Raw genomic sequence first — 24,436 nt, 5'->3', positions numbered from 1 at the left:
GAGAACTTTATATCTCCCAAGTTGTTTGTTTGATTAAACATCTCCATTAAAAATGAAGAAGCTGAGGAAAGGCCAGAGGAAAGAAGGAAGTGGATTTTGGACCAGGGCAGCACTGTTTGGAGACAGAGCGCCCTGTCCTGCAGCTCAGTTTGAGATTCTCCACAGTGTGAGGCTCTCTGATGGGAAGAGCATGCAATGAGAACCCTCAGGTTTTTGGTGTGGGTTTTCTGTGCATTGTTGCTTTTCTAATTGCAAATTGGGAAGCTCTACTGTGGAGGCAAAATAGGCACCATACAACAAAGGCTGCCAGTGACTTAACGGGGCATTTGAGGACTTCCTGGAAGGAAAATCCTCACAGCAGTGAATAAATCAGAAAGGACTTCAGAAACAGGAGGTGCATTTTGGGGGAGGAGAGAATGTCCTCACTCCTCAGGAATAAACAGTGCAGTGCAGTCACTTCCGTGGTGGAGAGAAGAATCAGCATGTGTAGGTTTCTTTAGCAGTTTGCAAGGGAGGAAGATCTAGAGATCCTGAGTAGATGTGCTAGAGGCCAGGACACTGGTCAACTCTTGAGGCCTGGGCCAAGTCCATTTCCTGCTGATAATTTCTGTCAAAAGCAAAGGGAGAACCAAAGAGCAGCTGTGCTGATAACATACACCAGCTGTGAGACAGTGTTTGTGTGTGGGAAGCCTGTAAGTGGAAGGGGGACTCCCTGCTGTAATTTAGGTATTAGGTGATATTTACTTAGGTATAAGGTAACAAAAATGTATTTATTATGTTCAAGCTACTTTCTTGGATGGTGAGAAAAGCTGGTGAGATCAAAGAAAATGTGTCTGACTAGGGAGGGGTGGTGACAAAAATAACCCAAGGCAAACCCTGATTGATTTTTCCAGCTCCTGGGAAGCTGTACGAGGTGAAGCTGGTGGCATTCAATAAGCACGAAGATGGGTATGCTGCAGTTTGGAAGGGCAAAACAGAAAAGGCACCTGCAACAGCAGTAGGTGAGAAATGCCCTTCGATTGTTGTGTCTCTTCTGCGTGGCACATGGCTTCAGAGAAAGAGTAGAGGCATTACAGAGGATGAATTTCAGAAAGGACAATACCAAAATAGGGAAGGTCATAATATAAGGGAACTTTGACAGTCGTTGCAAAATGCATTGGAGGGATTGGGAAGGAGAGAAAGGAGCAAAATATTCCCCTTCTCATTAGGGTTGTTGTTCTACTGTGTGTGAGTGGCATTCCTGTCATGTGCACCTCCATATCTCTTTTTGTGCTGCATTGTAGATCCCCCTGTGCAGAAGGGGCCTCCGCTGCCCCCAGTCCAAGTCTATGCAGAGTCCAACAGCTCAACTTCCATCTGGCTCCGCTGGAAGAAACCCGACTTCACAACAGTCAAAATTGTCAACTACACTGTGCGCTTCAGCCCCTGGGGCCTGAAAAACGCCTCTCTTGTGACCTACTACACCAGGTAAAGAGGGTTCCTCTGCCATGTGTTGTTCATGTCAGGAATGAACACGGGGCAGGAGGAAGTTCCATGGAATTTCCAGAACTTAGCAAACTCATGGGTGTTTCATGTGCTGGGAGTATCTGCCATGGTCACAGATAATGTTCAGAACTGCTGAGATGTGGCAGTGGGACTTGTCTTGAATACTGAGGAATCATTTACTGATCTCTGCATCTTTTTTGCTGTGGTTGGACCTTACACACTTGTTAACAAGATGGTCAGGTGCAATTATGCATTTATAATTTGTGAAATGGTCCTCACAAGTTTGGTCTATAAATTGCTAGAGTTTAAGCAGTTTTAATAATTTGGAGATGTATTTTATATCTGAATACTTGTGCCCATTTTTAGCCTCTAACCAGGCTGTTTTCCACTCTTCCCTGCAAGTACAACAGAAATGGTCCTGGAGACTGGGAACTGTTTTGCTCTGTCCCTGGGAGTTGAGTGTTCTTGCATTCACTGCAAGGCTGCAGGAGATGGAGCTTTAGATGGAAAATCAAATTCTATCAGAGTTAGGATAATCTCCTAGGATGTTCCTGGTGAGGTGCCAGGGTGGCATGGGAGAACCCTCAGGTGTTCACGGCCTCGTGCTGTGTCCTCTCTCTCCAGCTCAGATGAAGACATTCTCATTAGTGGGCTGAAGCCCTACACCAGGTATGAGTTTGCTGTGCAGTCCAACGGCGTTGGCATCGACGGGCCCTTTGGCAGCGTGGTGGAGCGCTTCACCCTGCCCGACCGTGAGTGTCTGTGGGAACCAAATCCTCATTTCTCCTGCCTTCCCTTGAGCCTCTGTCAGATCCCTCCTAATGTGCCCCTGAGGGATGTAATCTCAGACCCCCTCGAAGCTCTGACAGCCTTGAGTATATGCTGGGAGGCCCTTGGGGGTGAATGCTCTGCTCCTCTTCCTGCTGCTCAGACGGGGTCTTTATTTGTCTCTTCCAGGCCCCTCCACTCCTCCATCTGACCTGCGGCTGCACCCTCTCAACCCCTACGCTGTGCAGGTGCACTGGTGCCCACCTGTGGAGCCCAATGGCATCATTGTGGAGTATCTCATCCTGTACAATGCCAACAACACACAGCCAGATGACATGTGGACCTTGCTGACACGAGAAGGTGAGCCTCCTTTTAATACTCCACAGTCCTTCTGCCTCCTTTCCTGTCTCTGGAGCTCAGTTCTGCTGCCCTGATTTCTGCCTCACTTTGTGCAATCAAATATTCAGGAGCTCATCCTGGCAGTTTTCTTGAAGCATATGCCAGACCTGGTCATAGCGAAGAGTCCAGGGACATGGCTGCTGAGAGATATGAAATCATACATGTCTGGGGCTGAAACAGCCATTATCATCCAGGAAATATCCCACAGATGCAGCCTGGCAGCCAGTAATTCCTAGAAAAACGTGTGCCAGCAGCATCACACGCAATCCGTATTGTCGGATCTGTAAGCAGGAAGTTCATTATTACTGAAGAGGTGTATGAAGTGCACAAAAATGTCACAAAATCCCTCACTTCTGAGGGTCCAGCAGTTCCACAGCTGCTTTGCTGTAGCCTCCGAATACTCTTAAAACAGAACATTTTAAATCTCTTTTGATTTGCTTTTGGTCAGGAAACATCTTCAGCACTGAAGTGCATGGCCTGGAAAGTGATACCAGATACTTCTTCAAGATGGGAGCAAAGACAGTGGTGGGATCCGGTCCCTATTCCAACGTTAAGGATGTGCATACCCTGCGGGAGAAGCTGTCTGGTATGCATTCCTCCTTACCCCAGGGCAGGAAGGGAATTGCATTGCTGGAGACTGATTTGTCAGCAGTGACATTTCTGTTTGCCAAGCAATTGCCTGGTGTCACTGTGGAGGATGGGAGGTGGGATTCTCTGCAGGGCAGTGCAGAGGATCACAGCTGAGCGCTCAGGTGTGCAGCTCCAGAGCCCATCCCACAGCCAAACTTCATCTCTTCCCCATCCTGGTTCCTCTGGAAGGGCATATGCAACCTGCATCTTGCTGTAGCATGACATTAATGAATATACATAGATGCCAGTTTGCTCTAAATGGTCACTGCCAAGGAATTTTATTGTTTTATGCATACAGAATCAGAACCACAGAACAGTTGGGTTAGAAGGGCCTTTTAAACCTGGTTTAGTACAGCTGGTGCTCCGCTGAACATGAGACACTCTGTACCCTCTTCCTGCTAGCAGCTGAAATGATGTGGCTGTCACTCCTTCCCCTCCTAGATGTCCTGGATATCCACTCTGTGACAGGGATCATCGTGGGGGTGTGCCTGGGGCTGCTCTGCATCCTCTTCTGCATGTGTGCCAGCTTCCGCAACAGCAAGCACAGGTGGGTGGCACCTCAGGTGAAGGAGGCTGCTCTGGAAGGAGACAAAAACACTGAGAGCTGCATCGCCTGTTCAGCTGAGCTGCTTGGGGTGTGGTGTAGGGGGATAATTAATGCACAGCTTGGATCTGTAGGTGGCATAAGGAGTTTATTTAGTATAATCTTTTCACTGATTTATTTTTTCAGTCATTTCTCTTCAATTTGCATTCTTAGACTAGTAGAGGTTTGTTTCAGAGAAAGAGAGAAAAAATAAAAAAACCAAGAAAGTGGAAGAATCAGTTTATTACCTGTGCCTGTTAGTGTGGGTAGTATTTTGCTTCTGAGGTTGGACAGCTCTAAGGGTGTTTGGAAATGGTTTGTTAACTTCCATCTGGGAAAGTGATGAAAGACTTCCCAGTGAGTGACAGGTGGGTTTAAGGAGGATTGGATACAGCCCAAAGGCCTCTGCCATCCCAGGGCTCTGGATCCAGCCACAAGCATTTGGAAAGACCATGAGCAGAAAACAGCTCAGTTGTTCAGAAGGGCTTTGAGCTCACAGCAGATCTCAGGACTACAAACAAACAGCTTTTGAAGTCTCATCCTAATGTGACCACTAAACTTTCCTGTCCTGTTTCATCTCTAACTTGTAAAGCAGGAGTGACACAGCTCCCCATGGACCAGAGTGGGTGAGCACCTGCTTGTGCTGAGACTTGTGGTATCCCCTGCCCTTGGGGTTTGCTGGCAGAGGAGCAGCTTTGCATCCCACAGCAGGATTTGTCTGAGCTTTGGCATTAACCAAAGTGATGCAGAGATATATCTGCAGTGAAAGGTGTTACAGTGGGATGTGATGATAAAGAATATTCCCAGGGCAGGGCTTGGGCCTAGTCACTTGCACAAGGACCAGCTGAGATGTGAACTCTTGCTTGTTTTCCCTCAGGGAGGCCCTGCCAGGCCTGGATTCCCAGGCTGCTGGCAACCACACGTACTACCACCGGAGCAGGCAAGGGGTGGCCTCTCCCAGTGCCACCTTGGACTCACATGAGCTCGAGTCCCTCATGTCCCCACTCCCAGAGGATGCTCCCGTGCCCCTGGGGGACATCACAGAGCTGGCAGAAGTGCACAGCCTCATCCACACCAGCCTGCCTGAGGACATCTTCCATGGGAAGAGGAAGGTAAGGACCCATGCATGTGGTGACTGGGCTCCTGCCTTTGGCAAGAGCCTTCCTTTGGTGTGTGGCTACTGGGAAGCCAAAGTGGGATCCTGTCCTGGCTCTGCAGTGCCAGAAGTCTTGGCTGCAGGTTGGTGTTGGGCAGTCACACATTTGACTTGACTGGCTCAGCCTTGGCTGTTGGATCTAATTTGGGATCCCTGTGCATCTACCACCCCTTTTAATCTCCTGGGACAGTGACCCCCCAATCTGAGAAGCTGCTGCCAAACTTGGTGCTGCAGAAAGCTGTGGTATTTGTGTTACTGTGGCATGTGGATGGTGGGAGGAAGTGTGATGTCTAGAGCAGACACGTGGTCTTCCAGGATTCTCTTTTGCTTGGACTAAAAGGAGCTGTCTCCATAAATAGTGTGTTCACTGGAATACTCTTGAAAATAAACAAGAGGTGAAATTGTGGGGTTTTTTGTGAACCTTATTTTTTTGAAGTAGTTTTTTCCTGCCCTGCTTGGTTTGCCTGACACTGCCTTGTCTTTCATTCCTCCCTGCCCATTTCCTCTTTCAAGCTTGCCTGAAACATTTCATTCCATTAGGGAACCTTTAATTGGCCTAATTTAGTTAATCTGTTTATGTCTCTCTTTGTAGCCCTGGGAGAGCATGTAAAGTAATTAGGAGGTTCAGTAAAACAAACGCATTGTGAGCGCGTGGGATTTCACGTTTGCATCAACGATGCACTCGTGTGTCACTGGAGGGAAGGTGAGTTCAGGTAGTACCTGGCTGACCACGAGCCCTGTCTGTTCTGGCAGAGGCACTGCAGGTGTGATCTTTTGAAAACACAGAGTCTCCTGCTGGCTTTCTTAGCCCCATGAGCTGAAGCTGTGCCTGTGGCTGTGCCTGCGTGCTGTGGCAGATCAGCGCTCAGCTGAAGGACAGGCTGTTTGTTTGCAGCCAAGCCACATCTATAGATTTTGGTGGAATGTGGTTGCCTGTCTGGACCCAAGCCGAAGAGTGTGAGGAATTTCCTACAGCTCTTGCAGTTAAATAAGGAACAAGTGTTTTCAGTGATAGGGACTTACCCCTGAGAACAGGTCAGGGTGGGGGGAAGTTCCCTTCTTTGTGAGGCCTTTCTGAGGGCAGCATATCCAGATCTCTTTTCCAGAGGAATCCTGCCTGCAGGGGCTTACACCAAGGTTTGAATATGTGTAGAGCAGGGCTGGAGAGGACAGTGCCAAGGCCTGGCCACGTGGGGCTCAGCCTGAGAGCTTGGGGCCCTCAGAGTGGGCAGTGGCCAGCAGCAGAGTTCCAGTCACAGACCAGAGCTTTGGGGGACATGGACAGTTCTGGCTGTAGGGTTTCCATAATTGGATGGGGAACAGCCACTGAGAGATAAATTCACTGAGGATTTTTTTTTTTTCTTTTGATGGATGTGGCTAGGGAAGCAAAGGGTCACTGGGAAGCAGCCACCCGCAGAGCAGCGTTGTCACCCGTGCCGACCGGGAGGGGTGACCTGGCAGGTGAAGATCGAGTGGTGGCCGGGAGCAACAGGCTGTTGTTGCTGGGAGCGGGCACTGGAGGGAGATGTGTTCCCACGCAGAGACCCTGCTCCCTGCACTGCCCCATTCCTGCTGGAAGTGCCACCTGAGCCCCACTGCTTCCTTTCTGTACTCTGATGTGTATAATCAAGTGTGAAAAGAATATGGCCAAGAAACACCTTTATGCTGCAGTGGCCAAGAGGCCCCATGTCTGGAGGGTGATATGATGTTGCCTGACTGGACAGTCAGGGAGTTGGGCAGGTCTCAGGTACATGGCTGGAGTGGTGCACACATCCCTGGTGCCCACAGTGGAAGGAAACCAAGTCAGGAGTAGTTGTGAGTGTGTCATCTCCCTGCTTGTACACAAAATGCCACTAGTGGAGGCTGTGGAGTGGGTGTGGGTGTCCTGTGTGCTGCAAACATCTTCCCTCAGCATCCATTGAAGCTGGAAATCCTCAGGGACTCTGCCTGGAACAGAGTGTTGTGGGAGCTTTGCACCCTGCAGTGACCAGCTGCCTTTGTTGCCTTCTCTTTTATTCTCTCATGCTGTGTGAAGTTGAGGCTGTGAAAATCCATGGCAAGGAATGCAAGAGAGCCACAGGAAAGAGAAAATCATTGTGGAAGGAAATTCCTGTCCAGCCTGGCAAGGGGAAGCTCCCCAGGGTGTTCTAGGTTGGATGCTATGACTTGCAATCCTATTCACTGAAGAGAGGGAGCGAGAAATGCCTCAAGGATCCTTTTTGTTTAGCAGCGTATCATGTCACCACAGAGCTGGGGATGTTTGCTGGGGGAGACCCTTGGCTGAGGCTGCTGGCACTGCAGGGCAGATTTGTATAGCTGTGACCTCCAGTTGCCTGCTTGTCCCTCTGTCCTCAGGTTACTCTCCTGAAACCTGGTTTCTGTTGACTGCTTGGCACTTGCATTGGCTGCTCTGTGCCTGCAGCTTGTTCCCATGCTGACTCATTGCTTACCATTGCATGGATTATTCTTTATTGTTTTTATTCTTCTGGGAGCCTGAGGTTCCAGTGAAGATTGGATGCTCCATGTTAGATAGACACAAAGAAGGGACCATCTCCATGCCTCCATATGGAGTCAGAAGTGAGTGAATGTCATTTTACAGGTGTGGAGACTGGAGAACAGACTGAAGGCAGGAAGTCTTTAAAAACTCTGAGGTTGGAACTGATTCCTGCAAAGAATTGTGGGCAAGGGTTGTGAGATGTCTCCTTGGTCATTTTCAGGTCAAGATCATCAGTTCCTTGGAATTTAGGGCTGTGATTTTTCTTGAGCAGTTACACATAGTGCTGGAGGTGCAGATGGTGTAAGTGGAAGGTGGGACAGTCCCAGAGGAACCTCCTGGACTCCCTTTTCCTGCCTGCAGGACAGCAAGGTGCCACTGCAGCCAAAGTGTCAGCACAGGACCCCTCTGGGTGCTCACAGCTCCATTAGGCAGGACTACAAGTGGCCATTCAGTGCTTCATTTTCCTTCCTTTACGTGTTTCCAGAGGTCACACACAAGGATTTCTAAATACACTGGCAAGTGATTTTTCTCTCTTACTCTCTTCCCCTTGCAAGCACCAGGACTGATGCCCTCAGTAGTCCTGTTACAAATGACACAGTGGTGCACGGGCTGTGGTGATGCAGCTCTGTCTCCTCTGACAGATGGACTAAGGATGATAAAATGGCTCTGCTCCAGACATCTCTGTCACTGCTGCTTGTGGGCCAAACAATTTTAAAGGGTGGGGGAGAATGTTAAAAAGCATCTGCTTTCCATGGAAGACTTCAGCTTTTCATTGAATGAAGCCAAACCCAAGCATTTTGGTTTGGAAATGTTTGTTGTTGTTGTTCTTGTGAGCTGGAGCCTTCCTTGCTTGCTGCCCTTCTCCTTCCCTGTGGGCCTCCTTCCCACAGGACTGTGTTTCCCACAAAGCATCCCTGTGACTGGGAGAGCAGAAAGCTGTAACACATCAGGGGACTTGGATCCACCCAGGCTGTTTGTCATTTTCATGTCGAAATTTTTCTGCGTGAAAAAGAAGTCCCAATGTTTTCTGAGACACTTCAGACGAGAGCTGTTCTCCTGGTGACAGCGAGCAGAGACTCCTTTATCTGTCTGTGTTGTGTTGCCTCCCAGCTGTGGGCAGGGATGTCGCTGTGTTTGCGTGACACGGAGCTTTCCCACTCCCACCCGCTGCTGTTCAGTGACAAATCCTTTCTCTCTGCTACACCATTCTCAAAAGCTGGGCACATCTGAAACATCCCCAGCCTCATTTTGCACAGGACTTCAAGCTACTTTAAGTAACCATCCTGAAAAAGCAGGGAAGGTTTCAAGTTGAACTTTTGCTATGTGTTCATTCTCAGCTCATATATTTGCATGAAATCATGACTTGTCACTGAGAAGGTAACACGATCTAGGCACGTTTTTACCAGTTGGAGTTTCTATAAAAAGGCTAAAATGAAAAGGTTTGTTTGCTTTGATAAGGATTTAGCTGTAATGGAAATGTCTTTTATTGGAAGATGTTTTTATTAGTTTTCATTCTTGTGTTTTCAGTGAACTGACAAAGAGATTTTTCCCTCTTTATATTAGTATTAGACTGACACTCCTTACTCGTTGCCTTCATTACTGTGTTGTAAAAACCAAGAGAATATTTCCTTCCTTCAGCCACCCACTAGCTCCCCTTGAGTGAAAAGAAATTGTATCATTTATTACACCAAAAAAATGCTGCTTAAAAAAGCAGTGAAGCTTTCAGGCACACAAGATTTCTTCAGGTCTGTGATGAAAACAGTCCTAGAGTTAATTGCTGCTGCCCAATCTTAAAGACTAAGCCCCAAGAGAGATTTGTCTTTTGCTTTTTTTTCCCTCTCTCTCCAACATAATGTGCTCGAACAACATGTGGGACACAGGCCATGTTGTGTGGCTGATGGTTTTTTCTGTTTGTTGAAAGTTGCAAACTGGTACAAAACAAGTTTGTTCTTCGTTGCAGCCAATTTCAGCCAGAGCTGAACAGGCTGTTCCCAGAGTCATCAAAACCTATGTAAACATGGCAGATTGACATTTCCGCTAACAGATGGTCCATGGGGGATTGCAGTAGAGCTGCCTGTTTCTTTCCACATTTTTTGGTATTCACAAGATGCCTGCAAGAAGGTTTTCGAGTTTGCTCCGTGTGTGTGTCTGCGTATGATGCTCAGATCTCTCTGATGGCAAATATGCATGCAGGCATCTCTAACAGGACACACATTTGGTGCATGTATGCAGATTTGTGTGGGTTCAGCACTGAAATTTCCAGGCACTATTTGCTCAGTAACGTATGTTCCTTGGAAGAGGCACAGAAGCCATCAGTCAGGGATGTAGCTGCAGAAAGCCTTTCAGATGGCAGCAGAAGCAAATTGAACACGCTCCTTGAGCACTCGCATGTGGAGATATTCCTTATTGTGAGCTCTCTCTGATCGCTTGGTTGATTTCTCGCTATTAAAGCGTAGTTTAATGATTGTCCACTTAGAAGCAGAGCAATTAGGGGAGGCTTTTGGCTCAGAATATATTGTTGAGGATTGCAGAGAGAGAAATGGAAAAGACACTGCCTCAAGCATCCACATCTAAATTAGCAAATGTTTGATAGCCACAGTGCTGAGCTTGGACATCACAGTTCTGCAGGCTGCTGGCATATCAATGAAGCCTTTCACTATTTGTTTGCTAAAAATTTGTTCCTGAGGCAGCAGCAAAGCTCCTGTGACTTGAGGGTGGTGCGGGGATGTAACATGGCTCTGCCTCCCACAAGGTGTTGAGTCATTTGGGTGCCTGGGTGAGGGTGGACAGAGGGTTTGAGAGCAGCTCTGGCTGCCCTTCAGCGCATACACAAGCGCTTCAGTGTCCTTCTGCCAGCCCTGGCAGCACGAGGTAGCATTTGCTTCTTGCTAAATAGCTGACTTAGGAATGCCTGGCTCATATACAACATCTGGTCATGTATTTCTACCTAATTTTCAGCCAGATGGACCGAGGCACAAGGAGGTCAAATGACTCACCCAAGGTCAGGCTGATGTCAGAAATCTCCCTGCTGCTTCGGCTGGACTCACGCTACATTGGTGGTTGTTGGAATAGATTTGGCCTAAGGAGAAGCCACATATGCAGAGCAGGATCCTGGGCTTCTCCTGGCAGTGAGCAATAGAGGGTCAGTGGGTTTGAATAGATGGGCAGGGTATCTTCACCCCACAGAGCCATCGTGCTCACACCACCAGTATTCTCTGTGCCTGTGTGCATTCACTGTCATCAGATCAGGATTTTCTCCTCTTCTTCTCTGCATCAGCCTCTCTTGTACCCACACAATGTGTAGCATCTGTGGAACAAGGCTAGAGATAATGGGCCTGTGTGGTCCTTAAATCTGAGTTGCGTGTGTATGTGTATACGTATGTGAGTAGTAGCAAGGCTCAGCTCAGGTACATGCAGGACAACTCAATAAAATCAAAACCTGGAAAGAAAATACTTCTCTGCCTGTGAACTAATAGTCTGAGCTGTTAAATAACTTCAGCTCTTAAAGACACACATTTCCCATACACAGAGGTGTGCATTCAACAGTTTATTGCAAGGGGAAGCTGAAAGAACCCAGAACAAATTGCGTCCAGCCCATATAATTTAATTAGATCTACAAACAAGGTAACACTGGTTGCCCAGGGGACTTAAAGCTGAGCAAAGAATTGCTTGGTGGTCTGTTGTTAAAAAAAAAAAAAAAATTAAAAAAAATTAAGGCCCCCAATTTTGTGCCTCTGTGTTGATGAGGAATGACAAACTGTTTTCCCAGGTCCTGGCTTGGAGCAGGATCTCTTGTCTGTGCTGCAGAGTGAGCAGTTTAGCAGAATGTCCAGCTCTTACTGGAGCACACAGGGCACTGCCCATGGGTGAGGGTCCCTCTGTGTTGTGGAGCATCACTTGTGCCAAAGCAAAGATTGTGGTCACTCAGCTCCAGATCTTCCCAGCTCTTGGTATTTTTCAGTAGTTTCATTCTGCTCTGGGCTGTTGCAGCTTTGCAGGGAGTTGATTCCAGTGCACCTCTAAATGATGTCTGTGCCGTGATTTACCTGCTGGCCTCACAATTTGAGAATCAGTGGAAAGCCCCTTATGCAACCAGTTATGAACCATCTGGCATCTTTTATCCCTGTGCTCTGCATCAGGCCATTTAACAGCAATAAAGCCAGTTCTAAGGCAGGGACTGTGTGAGTCCATTGCAGAGCATTTTTATTCTGATGCTATCAGAAGCATCCTCCACATTTATGGTATTTTCCAAACTTGCATTTTCCTTTTTCAAGCTGCTTCTTATTTCAGGTGTATGAGGATAAGAATCTGTGTCTGTGATAACTGCATCTTTTCTCTTGCCACTTCTCTCCTGCAGTCTTCATGGAATAAATCAGCCAACCAGGCCTGGACAAACAGCATCACCAGATATGGGGACACCATCACCAAAGAGCCTCTCTCTGCTGTCAATGGGTCACTGAAGCTCCCCTCCAGCGCGGGGCAGAAGCTTCTCTTACAAGCCCTGGTTTATGATGCTGTGATGGTGGGTGTCTTTCGTGCTTTGCTGATTTGTGTGTTCTCATGTGGGTTTTCCATTTATGTTCTCCATCTCTCTCCTTTTCACAGCTCCTTTTTGTGGGCTTGTTTGTCTGGTGATGGGCAGTTGGGATCAGAAGCTCAGTTGTCAGCAGGGTTGTGGCAGTTCTGGTGCCAGGCACCAGCAGTCTGCTTGGAGGCTTTGCTGTGGCTGTGCAGCAATCAGCCTGAGTGAGTTAGGAGCTGCAGTGCTCAGCACAGTCATTAAGATCTACAGCGTGCTTTCCTGACAGAGGAATTGCATTTTTGGCTGTAAAAGGAGTCAAAGATCAAGGGTTGATTTAAACTCCCTTCTCCAGATAGGGCAGAGCAATTTTCGCTGCACTTGTGTTCTGGGAGGAAATCCTATTTCTGATATTGCATCACTGGAATAAATATGCACTCCTGTGTTTGGGAGAGTGTACATCTGTGCAACTGTCTTAGCAAAGCAAGCTGACACCTGCTCAGGCTGACTCTGTACCAGAAGATTTCTTTGGTTATTCTTTGGAAAAGTTCATTCCTCACCATGGTCCCCCCAGCAAATACTTCTAAAGTAACCTACCTATGTTTCCTTCCTAGACAGTGGTGTGAAAATCAATTATACACAGGATGTAATTAACATTGTGATAGAGTTAAGACAATGTTTTACAGCCCAATTACAGAGCAGCATTTACAGCACAGCTTACCCATCAGAGTTTGTCAACAAAAGAGAAAAGTGTTAAAATATGTAAATGATGCTCAAAGTTGGCTTCAACAGAAAGCGCAAATTACACGTGGGATATCACTTCCATACTCTGAATTATCTTCTTGCTGCTACATCACACTCAGCCCAGAATCTGAGCGTTGATTGCCTGGAGAGCCCTTTGTGAGCTTCTACAATAATTTGTCTGGTAGATTATTGAGTGATAATCCCGCAAAATGACCTGTTTGTCAGCCAGATTTGTGGAGATCTGTAGCCTGAACTCCACTCAAGCACTGTGGAGCAGAACTTATTGTTTTCTTTCTGAATTAAAGTGCTTGAATTTACACAGACTTTTGCAGGCTGGGACCAGGGCTTTAACAAACACACACTTTGTGATATGTAGCCAAAATTAAATTAGGAAAGTGAAGGGAGCCCCTTTATCCATCTCAGAAGCCAGTTTCCTACAGTGCTGCCCACTCAGCCTCTAAAAATCTGGCCCTTAATATGGAAACAGACTGGTGAGATTTGAAAATTGTGGTCTTTGACAGGGGCTTGGAGGAATGGTTGCTCCAGCCTGCCAAGAACCTGTGAGCAAATCACTTCGCTCCCTTGAGACTTGCTTTCTCAAACATAAAATAGAAATAATAATCCTGAAGTGATTTGAGTTGCCTCTTAAGACCTAAGCCCTGAGAAACATATCAAGATAATGCTTAATAGAGGCATATGTACATCCCATTGCACTCAGTGGGATTAAAAATAAATATATTTTAGTGCTTGGTTTGGTCACAGCCTCATTTACCTGAATTTCAGTTACTTTACCTTTTATTTTATTTTAAATTTCTCTCCTGTTTGATAACAGAATGAAGCAAAGAAAAGCCACCTGCCTGCCAGCCTCCACCAAGTAGAAGCAGAGGTCATTGTCCATTCTGATTTTTCAGCCTCTGACAGAGACTACGACTCCCAGCTGCACACCCTGGAGAGTGAAGAGACAGAAATCGAGGAGCAGGAGCCCGAAGAGCTCCCCTCGGCAGAGCTGCCTCTGCCTGTCTCTCCCAGCTCCCAGCAGGACACTGGCCAAGTGTTGGTGGACTGCACAGACAATTTGGAGGCTCAGGCCCAGGCTGAGCTGCTCTGTACTGACACAAAGACTGACAAACCAGAGGCTGTTTGCATCCGTGGGCTCACCAACGGCTTCCACAGGCAGGGAGAAAGTCTGGATTCAGTGGAGAGCGGAGATTCAGACTCCACCCAGGAGGGCAGGGGTGACGTGCAGCCAGCCAAGTGTCAGTTGCTTTCCACGGCACCTGAGGAGGCCCTGCCCTGTAGTAACTCTGGCTTAACCAGCCCATCCTCAGCATCTGAGAACATGGCATGTGTCCACAATCACAAAGAATGAACTGATCTGATTTCAATCACAGCAGAGCTGAAGCACGAGGAGAGCCTGTCCCTGTGAGGTGCTGCCTGCCCTTGGCTGGCTGAGCTCAGCAGGAGCTGGGCAGGTGCAGCCCCTCACCAGAGCAGGGCTTGGAGCTGTCAGCTCTACAGAGGCCTTCGGGAAGCCAGGTGGGTTGGAGAGGCCCATCCTGCACCCACTGCAGCCAGTGAGGAACTGGGTGTTGGTGGGAGCAGGGCTGAGCTGTTCTGCCAAAGTCTGACATGGAACCACGATGGGGCAGAGCCGCCTGCACCAAGCTGGGGCTGTCACTTCACCAGAGCCCTCGAGGGGACTGGCAGGACGTCCTTTAATCCTGGGAAGTGGCAGAGTGCACCGAGGGATCCTTCTCAACTGCCTCTTCCCCAGGGAGTGCCCTGGAGGCATTGGGATGAATTCTGGCACAGGAGTCCCAGGAGGGGTTGGAAGGCCCAGAAACAAAGGCAGTGAGCTGTAAGCACCAGCCTTTTCTGCCCTCCCGTGGTTAGAAGGATTACCAGGCTCTCTGTGTGTGCTATTGCAGTAACTACTACTAGCAGGCTGATGTAGTGGCCTTTTATTACACACTCTACGAGTGCCTCTAACAACTTGTACTATATAGAACCTTCTGCAGTGTCTGGGTCTTTTCACCAGCCTGGGCTTTGTTTTATGTAGGTTCTTGTACCTAATATTTTAGGTACACATCTGTCCTTTTAATGTACAACATGTATTTTTATTTCCTTGGAACATCTTTATATTATTTAATTTTATAAAGTGGAATAGTGTGTGGTATAGAGTAGCATTTTTACTACTTCTCTCTTTCTTTATTTTTTCTTCCCTAACAACACAACTACCTCATGTCTGTTGGAGAAAAAAAAAGCAGTAGATCTACTCATTTGTTATAGTCCATTATAGGTTTTAACTTATTCTTATACTGCCTTTTTCTAAAGAATATGTTTGCACTGGTTGTTGACTCTTCTTTAACACATAGTGCTGCAGATCTGATGTCTCTTGATTTGTTTCTTGACACCTTCCCTACAGCCAGAGAGTTGGGTTGTGTCTCTCTGTAGGACTGTGTTTAGCAGCAGCTGCCAAAAGAGACTGCTTTAACTGGCAGGATGTTGATCCATCTTTCCTCAACAAGCTTATACTAACAAACAAAAAGAAGAACAGCAATTGCAAAAGTAATCTGTGATAGTGGGGGCATGTATTTCTTTTCTCTTTTTTGGGGTGCCCATGTGGAGACATCTCAGATGGTTTTGATTTACAGAGAGCAGCATTCAGCCTTCTGTAAGGAGTGGACTTGCTGAAAGCCTTGGATGAACAAGTTAAATTTCCCAGCCACTTCTGATAATCCTGGCCAAAGTGCTTTTGGGTGGATTTTTTTTTTGAAGAGCAGAGCACTACCAGAGCATTAAAATTAAAATTAAATCTTTGGTCTCATACCAGTCAGTCTGGCTTGAAAATCATCCAGTGACTCCTCCTGCTGATGCTGTTTGCTTACTGCTGACATGTCTCTCAGCCTGGCCCTGCTGGGAGTGGACTTTCTCTCTGCTTTTTATAGCCTGTCTCTGTCCTGCTCCAGGCTTGCAGGGTTTGACTGCAAATGCCACAAGATTGGACCAGCTGCTCAGAGTTAACAAAGATCAGTAATTCTGTTCATGGGTGTTTGGTAAATGTTCTGCCATCCTGGAGGATTCAGACATCTCACCATTTGTTTAAAAAGTGAAGGAAAAGATGCCCACCTTCCTCTTATCTTACTAAAATTCTCCCCAGGAGAAACTGCATGCCAACTTGAGATCCTGTAAAAGACATTAGATTTTGTTTTTCTTGGTGATGACTGGGTGGAGGTGCCAATGCTTGCAGCATGGAGAACCTTACTTCACCAGCACCCTGCAACCCTTTTACCTCCAGCTCTTCAGCAGATGAGAACCTCCAAGCCTCCGTGTACCCTGATGGGAAGGATATTGGGGCTTCCTCCTCTCCCCAGCTGGCAGCATCTCCTCCCAGTATGACACACTGTTCTGGTAACCAGCTGTATTTCCAGTCATTGTGATTGCTCTGTTTCTCCAGCTGCTGCTGAGTGTCTTGAGGAGTCTCAGAAATGCTGTTCCATGCTCTGAATAGCCATGACTCTGGAATACTGTGGGACAGAGGCTGGAAATCAGTGCCACTGAGCAGGCGAAGGCAGGAATTTATGTGTGTGTGACACTCAAGCGAGGAGCTAGAAAGGCAAGGAAACATAACTGGGCAGAGGAAGTGTCTAAATAACCTCCAGAACCCACTGCCACAAGACTTTGAAACTCATGACTTAGCAGGGTTACAGATAAGGCAGTGAAGTGTTACTGCAGGCAATAAGGTCTCTGGAGGCAGATGCAGTCACAGAGGTACAAACCCTCCAGCTGGGTGAGGCTGGGCACTCGCTGCAGAGAATGGGGGGACATTGTGCAGGTGGCCCTCAGGTCCTGGTTAGTTCCATGAAGGGTCCCTGCCCTTCCTTGGTGACAGAACAGGCCCTGCACAAGCCACATTGCCATTGCCACTTTCCATCCAGGGAGATGGAAGGGGACAGAGATTGAGGTAGGAGTGTGCCACAGTTTTGGGGGCACTCCTTTGTACATGCACCCCCTGCTTTGCCTGTGCAGCCTTCAGCAATCCTACAGCCCTGAGCTGCCTGAAGGCTGTCCCTGCCTGTCACTGCAGCCCACACAAGCAGGCACAGTGGGGCACCATTCCCCTGGATCCCTTTGGGCCAACCAAAACCACCAAACCACCACAATAATTACAGGCTCAGAGAGCTTTGGGGAGATGCAGCAGACCACAAACAATTTTGTTTACACATCCCCAAAACACTTTTGTCACCTTATGCTGAGGCTTGTTCTGATCTTGTTACGCTTCACCAAACTGTAGCAGGGTGTGGAGTTGGCAGTGTTTAGCTGTCCAAGAACTGTGGTGGCCATGGGCTGATAGGTCAGACCTCAGTTGCAGAAATCCAGACAATTCCTTTGGAGCCAAGAGGTCACCACTGACCAGCAGCACCAAAGCTGTCCCTGGACCAACACACATCCACAGAGAGGGCTGAGTGTCCTTGTCCAACTCAGCTGTGCCCCAGGTCCCCCCTGCCCTGACCTTTCAATCTCAGCTGGAAGTGAATTGAAGAAGAAACATAATACACATTTGATGTGTAAAGCTGAAACAACCAGTGCATATAATTTTTTATCATGAAATAAGTAGCTTTCTTGCAGATTTCTCACAGGCACACAAACTGTTGATACCTTTAATTACCCATCATGCTTAGTATCTGTTCCTGCACACCAGGCTCCTTTCTCCATTTTCTTCCCTTCAGTAACACTAAAGATTATTGCTGTTCCAACTTTTTTGCTGGTGTATATTGTTTTACATTGTTAAAATGTCAGGTTTGTCTCACTGGCATAATTTTCTAGTATTAATGTTACTGTTTGGCTACACAACTGTATATTCCCCATGCTGCTGTGAGAGTCACAATTCTCATCCTTTTATTTCTTCTCATTTCTTGTTACATGAAACATGCGACTCAGATAAAAAAAACTCTATCAGCTTTTTGTTGACTTGATTTCTTACTTAACAGGCAGCAAAGTTCTGGTTTAAGTAGTTCAAATGAGATAACTTTTAATTTAGAGTTTGAGAATTTTTTTACATTACTAGCTAACAATCAGCCCATGAAATATTGCTGTGTAAGAAAACCATTTTACTAGAACACTGTATATGGTTTTGATCTCATTAGTAATAGGTGTTTTGAAGGAATCACTGTGTCTTTTCTAATCAACACTTCCGTTAGAAAAGAAGTGTTTAGCCAGCAGAAATCTACCATCTACTTCTGTTACTGTATTCCCTTGTTTGTATTTTCAAGTTAAATTTCATTTTCTGCACAGTGCATAAAGATGTGTAACCAGAACTTGATCTTGTTTGAAGGTTGTGTCTGTGCTTGGTTCCATGCTGTACTTTATTATAACTTTCTTTCTTCAGAGACTCTTCTTAACTCCACAAATACTCTTTAGTGTTAAAGTGTAAGAAGACATTGTCCTTATATTCCTTAACTAATGGGTTATTAATAAAAAGTTTTCAAATAAGAGTGGAATTTGTCTCACAATTCAGTCTGTTCCAGCTGTGTGAGGCTGTACCTCGCTGGCAGAAGCAGTGGTGGGAGCAGAATGCAGGATTCATGCTCACACCATTTCAGTTCAGAGCTCATCACCGTGAAAGTTGGGATTGTGAAATGATAGTGGGTGGGTACCTGGTTCCTTAGGGATTCTTCTGGAATTTCAGACATGAGCAGAGTTTGGATTCATTAGGCATTTCTGGATGCTTGCTCCTTTCTCAGTTTTGAACTGATTCCTATTTAAAAAAAAAAAAAATTGTCTAGTTTCATGCTTCATCTTGCTGGGGAATTTTTTAATGGGAGAAATAAGCAGAGGGATCTAGCAGATGAGTGGTGAGAGTTCTCTTGGTTGGCACACTGGGCTGAGCACTCGGTGGCTTGTGTCCAGCAGGATTGTGAGAGGATACCTGCCCCTGCACAAGGACACACTGTTAACCTCCTGTGCATCTCCCTTCTTCCTGGGATGCAATCCCTACTTCAGTACGTAGTTTCCGTTATTACTTTATGCTGCCACGACTACAGAGCCATAAAATCTCATTTTATCTGCATTACAGAGGTAATAAATCTGCACTTAGCACAGTGTTCTCTGATAGTGGTTAAAGGGAACTCTGTCAGACTGTGTAACTCTGATGAGTCTTTCTCCTAAAGATAGGTAACCCCACAAACGAGCGAGGAAGGACCTTGGAGGGGGTGATGGGTGACTGCAAATCACTCTTCCAACTCCCAGTTTACAGCACAGGGTGCTGATTGAAGGCCTCTGAGAGGAGACATGGTGAGATGGAATGGATGACAGAGATGGCTGGACACGACAGTTACAGGAGAGAAGTAAAAAGTGTGTGGTTGTGTTTCTTTCTCTTCCCAACCTTTGTCACCCTGACATGCTGTAAGGATGCAGCTGGAAATACCACTGCAGTGGGCTTGGGTTTCTTGTGATCTCAGGTAATTCAGGGACCTACAATTGCCAGTGCAGCGTGTGGCCCAGGTCAGCCCTCTGCAACACAGCACAGCACAAGACAATGGGCTGTGTGATGCAATGAGGTGGCCAGGATTGCTTCAGAGATTCCCAACAGACACAGAAAAAACAGTTTCTGCTGGGGAAAACAGCTTCCAGAAGCAGGTCTTGGGGTCATCCCACCACTGCTGGCATGGCTTTTGGCTCAGTGCCTCAAGGTGAATGTCACAGTTTTGGCTCCCACTCCCCACTGCTCGCTGACCATGAAAAAGATGCTAAAACTCTGCATGTATGTATGTAAGGGGAAAGCTCCCAGGCTGTTAGCAGGCAGGGTAACCACAATTACACATAGAATAATAAATGGAGTGAATTCAGACAAGTTAATCTCCCACTTCATCCACTGAAACTACTAATGGTGTCTTGGGGACCTCAGTTTGCAGTTAATTGGTGTAAATCAGAAGCACGATTGGAGCTGATGGAAATTCGCTGTGCAAGGAGTGAGGGGTGAGTGATGCCCTCGGAGGGCAGCTCTCCTGGAGGATAACTTGTGGAGAGGGAGGGCAGATGGACAGACAGATCCTGTACCCCTCAGCATCAAGGGGGATGGAGGAATGGACCCATCGACTGCTCTGCAGGAAAGGGTTTGGAGCCTCAGTTTGGGCTGGACACTGTCACTCCTGTAACCCTGCTGCTTTTCCAAAGGCTCCGATTTCTGCTCGCAGTGTGATAAGCAAATTCCTGCCTCCAGTACAAAGCAACTTTTCTAAGCCCTCATGCTTACAGAGCGTAGAAAAACATGAGTGCTCTGAATTCCTGCTCTTAGGTGGCTCTAAAAGCCCCAAACCTGCCTATTCCTTAAAAAGATCTTACAGTTTTTCCTATAAGTCCTATTGTTTGGCAGCAGTGGATGATTTCTGAATGTGCTGTCACCAGTGTCATTTGCAAGATGTGGGGATGAACTTGATAACACCCTAAACATGTACCTACCTCCCCCAGCCTCTGGGTCCTGCCAGGGCACTTGGCAGAAAAATGTGGAGAGAGCTGGTGTTACAAGAGAGCACAATATACTTGTAAGTTGCACAAAATCTGTGGTTCACAGTGAAAGCAGCCCTGTAAAGCACATAGTGCTCAGTTTCTCTTGGAATTATTAATTCCCACAAGCCATCTATAGTGATAGCAGCCACAAGTCCATGATGGCTTCAAGCTTTACAGAAATGCTGATGGGGCCCCATGGCAGGAGCCAGGGAGTCGGAGCAGGAGCACGGCTGGTGCCAAAAGGTCAGGGACAGCACAGAAATTCAGATGTTACCGGGAGGCTGGTGGAGCCAGAGCAAATTCTTCCCCAGCTGAAAGCAGCCTCGTACAGCTCAACCCTCCACTAAACGAAGGAAGCTTTAATGTGGAGCAGATGTAGTGACGTCTTCTTTCCCCGTTAGCAGACTCCGACACGCTCAGGGTGCACCATCCAGGGGAGCCTGGCACTGCTCCTCTTCACAAAGGGTTTTCCACCAGATTTCTAGGAATGGTTACAGGGTTTAGTAACCCAGTCCACAAAATCTGGTTTTAGTCCGAAGAAAGAAATTAGTTAGGATCGACTTTTATTTCATTTTAGTTCTTTTTTTGCCAAGCAAACACCACAAAACACTGAGCTGTCCTTGCAGAGATGGGTTTTGCTGCTGATGGTGATGACATGAGTTATGTTTGCAGAAAACATGGGCCAAGGGACAGGGTAGGATCAGTTGGAAGGCACAAAATACTGCATGGGCACGGAGGCTGAGAGTCATGTAAGGACACATTATCCTTAGTTCATGCCAGGAGGGCAGACAAATCATCCTGCTGTGGCAGGATTTAGGAGCACACTCATCCCTTACTGGGTCCTTCCTCACTGGGGCCTCTTCCAGGGTGAGCGGGCTAGTCCATAACCCGCATTACTGACTCAGGTAAATCACTTAGGATAGCATTAAAATCAGGAGCACAGAGGTGGGACAAGCCAAGCTCTTCTGCTTTCCTGTGAGGTTATCGCAGTGAGGGGAAAACCTCCTGATATATCCCTGTAATCCCTGGAGCTCCGTGAAGGGAGCCCCGGGAAATGAAAGCGGTGAAGGGAGATCTGTGAGGGGGCTCCGGTGACAGCGATTCTGGGAGGGGAAACCCTGACGGGACTCGGGTGAGGGAGACACACGAGTGGAGATCTATGACAGGAGACTCCTGAAGCAGCTCTGGTGAGGGGAGAGACCTGAGGGGCTGCCCCAGTGAGGGGACACCGGTGACGGGCCTTCGGTGTGGGGGAGCCCCGTGAGGTGGCACCGGTGAGGGGAGACCCGTGAGTGGGTTCTGAAGAAAAGGCTCCTGTGAGGGGAGAAACACGAAGGGGCTCTGGGGGAGCGAAACACATGAGGGGAAATCTGTGAGACTGGAGCCGTTGAGTGGGTTTTGAGACGTGCTCTGAGGGGAGCGCCGTGAGGGGAGTGCCGTGAGGGGGCTCCGGTGAAGGCAGACCCCTGAGGGTCCTGCACACTCCCCGCGGGTCCCGGGCGCGGAGTGTCCCCTCACGGAGCCGTCCCTCAGTCTCTCAGTCTCTCAGTCCCTCAGTCTCTCAGTCCCTCAATCCCTCAGCCCCTCACTCAGCCCCTCAGTCCCTCAGCCCCTCAGCCCGGCCGGCGCTGGCGGCGCCCTGGCGAATGCGCAAGATGGCGCAAGGCGCTGCCCGCCCGCCCCCCGCCCGCCGGCGGCCCCGCTCCCTCAGCGCCGCCCCCCGCCCGCCCGGCGCGGCGGCGTGTTCGCGCCGAGGGCAGCACCGCTGAGAGCCGCTTTTCCCCTGTTTTTCCCCTTTCCTATTTCCCCCCCTCTCTCTCCATCCCGCCCCGCAGTTGGGGGTGGTTCTCGCCTGGCCGCCCTCCCCTCTCCCCTCCCTCCCTCTCTGCCGGCGGGCTGCTCCCTCCCCGTGGGGCGCAGGGAGGCGAGCCCGCCCGCCCGGGATGCCATGGCTCCGCCGGGCTCCGCGCTGCCCGCCTGCCTGCTGGGGCTGCTGCTGCTTGTCTGCCGCGGAGGTAAGAGCCGGGCTGGGCTGGGGGAGCGGGCGGGGGCGCGGACACGGACCAGCCACTGCCGTGCCCGGCACCGGCGCCGCTCTCCGTCCGTCCGTCCGTCCTTCCAGCACTTCGCGTCCCCTCATCACCCCCGAGGTGGCTCATCCCCTTGTCCCTCGCCATCCCCGCCGCCGGTCCCGGTTCCCCTCGCTCGTCCGCGGTCACTCGCAGCCTCGCAGTCGCTCAGCCCTTCGCTGGGGCTGAACGGGGCCGAGCAGCTCCCGTGTGCGGCGTGGGGGTCCCGGCGGGTCAGCATCCATCCCTCGGCGGGAACGGGCGCGTTCCTCCGGGAGGGCGAGCAGGGCTCGTGGGGGTCCCGCACCAGCCCATCCAGCGCCTTCCTTCATCCGCAGAGATCCCGAAGTGCTCCCCCAGGAGCGGTGCTTCCACTTGGAAACCCTTGTGCGGGGGGCTCCAGGGAGGGACGGTGGTGTTTGTGGAGCCCGAGTCCCCACCAGCGGCGCTGGGGAGGGGTGTGGTGGCTGCCGGGGCAGTGGCGTGGCTGTGACCATCCATCCATCCATCCATCCATCCATCCATCCATCCATCCATCCATCCATCCCCCCGTGCCCGGATCGTGAGAGCCGCGGGATCGGCACCGCGGTGGGAGCGGGAGGCAGCGCCCGACGGACGAGTCGCGGTTCGTCAGCAAAGGCGATAGCGACAGAGAAAAGAGATGTTGGGAGACAAGTTGCAGGGATGAGGGCGAGCAACTTCAGACCTAGAAGTAAATTGTGCTCTCCGGTAGCACCAGCTCTGTCCACATTGGTAACACAAAACATCAAAGAGAGCTTTCCCTGGACCTACTGTGCACATGTCCTGTGGATAAATGGCAGTGTTTTTCTTCTGCTGGTGATGCTACTTAAGCATGGGGTCTAATCTGAGAAAGACGCTGTTCTGCAGCAAAATACCCGTGTCCATCCTGTTCTAGTCTCTCTCAACAGCCTCCTAAGATAAGGGAAAGTAGGAACTGAGAAACCTGGGCTAGTGGAAGGTGTCCCTGCCCATGTCCGGGGGGGTTGGATCGAGATGGTCTTTAAAGTCTCTTGCAACCCAAACCGTTCCGTGCTTATTCTGTGAATTATTTTTAAAAAGCCCAGCATGATCAGAGGGAGAGAAGCGTGTGTCAGATTTATCAAAGATTAGCTGCTCCGGTGTTTAGGAAGCCAGGCTGTGGGTTAGTCGTATCATAAATGTCGCCACGTGGTCCGTAGCAACCGCGGGAGGAGAAGCCAGTGAAACTCGCGGAAAATAGAAGTAATCTGTGAAGTGGATATAATGAAGCAGGTCTTCTTATTATGTTAACATTCCTGGGTAGTACTATGAGGATGGTTTAAAAAGTTTTTGATTTTTTTTTTTCTGGGCAGAGGAAACCAAAGGAAGTGAATACTTGAAAGCAGAACTTTAGCAACTTGAATTAGCGTCTAGGTTCTCGCCTGCTGCTGTCCAAATCGCCCTGTGTGTTTGTTTATGCTGCGCCTTGGTGGGTCAGCGCCTCCTGACTTTGGGGTGTGTTTTGCTGGCCCCGCTGAGGAGCGTTTGGCTACACTTTCAAAGTTTTTTGGTTCTGACGGCATTTCCCCCCTCCCTTCGGTGGACTTCTGTGCTCTCGACGCGGTTAACAGCGAGGTAGCGTGTTTGTGTGCTCTGCTGAGTTTAATAAACCCTCCCGCGTCGGTGTCAATCAGCGCCGGAGCAGCCTGTGCTGCTGTGTCGGGGCAGTGCGGGACACGATGCTCCACTCCCAGCCCTGTGCTTTTCAAACTCCCCAAAATGTTGGTCTGGCGACTGTGAACCAGGCACTGGGAGCTGCTGGTCAGCGTGCGGGAGTGGGCTCGGCAGCGAGACAGTATTTTCTTTTTTTTTTTTTTTTCTCTTTTTTAATTTCCTGGAGCTCTTTGTTCTGGGTGGTGGACAGCTTTTGTCTGTTATTGCTGAGCCCGGCATTCAAAGGCAGGCATAGGATACGAGAGGCTCCCGGGCTCTGCTCAGTAACAACAGCCTTGGAATTAAACGTCGTCATTTATGTTTAAGTAGGCTTAACTTCTAAATTATTGAAGCTATAAGCTTTCACTAATTTCTGCTCTGTATG

General features: G+C 48.8%; 2 protein-coding genes across 2 annotated transcripts in view; both read left to right on the top strand.

The window, feature by feature from the left end:
* The window catches only part of IGDCC4 (immunoglobulin superfamily DCC subclass member 4), an 87,967-nt gene extending 69,286 nt beyond the window's left edge, over positions 1–18,681 (top strand). The window contains exons 12-20 of the mRNA XM_083870601.1: positions 894–1,001; positions 1,284–1,467; positions 2,110–2,237; positions 2,443–2,613; positions 3,101–3,238; positions 3,724–3,829; positions 4,743–4,977; positions 11,876–12,040; positions 13,614–18,681. Of these exons, the coding sequence (XP_083726727.1) occupies positions 894–1,001; positions 1,284–1,467; positions 2,110–2,237; positions 2,443–2,613; positions 3,101–3,238; positions 3,724–3,829; positions 4,743–4,977; positions 11,876–12,040; positions 13,614–14,150 (1,772 nt within the window). The 3' untranslated portion in view covers positions 14,151–18,681. The remainder of the gene's footprint in view (positions 1–893; positions 1,002–1,283; positions 1,468–2,109; positions 2,238–2,442; positions 2,614–3,100; positions 3,239–3,723; positions 3,830–4,742; positions 4,978–11,875; positions 12,041–13,613) is intronic.
* A 3,397-nt stretch (positions 18,682–22,078) lies between these two features.
* The window catches only part of IGDCC3 (immunoglobulin superfamily DCC subclass member 3), a gene marked incomplete at its 3' end in the record, with an annotated part of 94,529 nt that continues 92,171 nt past the window's right edge, over positions 22,079–24,436 (top strand). The window contains exon 1 of the mRNA XM_083871228.1: positions 22,079–22,305. Coding sequence (XP_083727354.1) covers positions 22,239–22,305 — 67 coding nt within the window. The 5' untranslated portion in view covers positions 22,079–22,238. The remainder of the gene's footprint in view (positions 22,306–24,436) is intronic.

Source organism: Zosterops lateralis (assembly GCF_965231275.1).
Source record: "Zosterops lateralis genome assembly, chromosome: 13".
NCBI classification, from domain to species: Eukaryota; Metazoa; Chordata; class Aves; order Passeriformes; family Zosteropidae; genus Zosterops; species Zosterops lateralis.
Note: the sequence above shows the minus strand (reverse complement) of the source record. Positions and strands in the feature narration are given on the sequence as shown.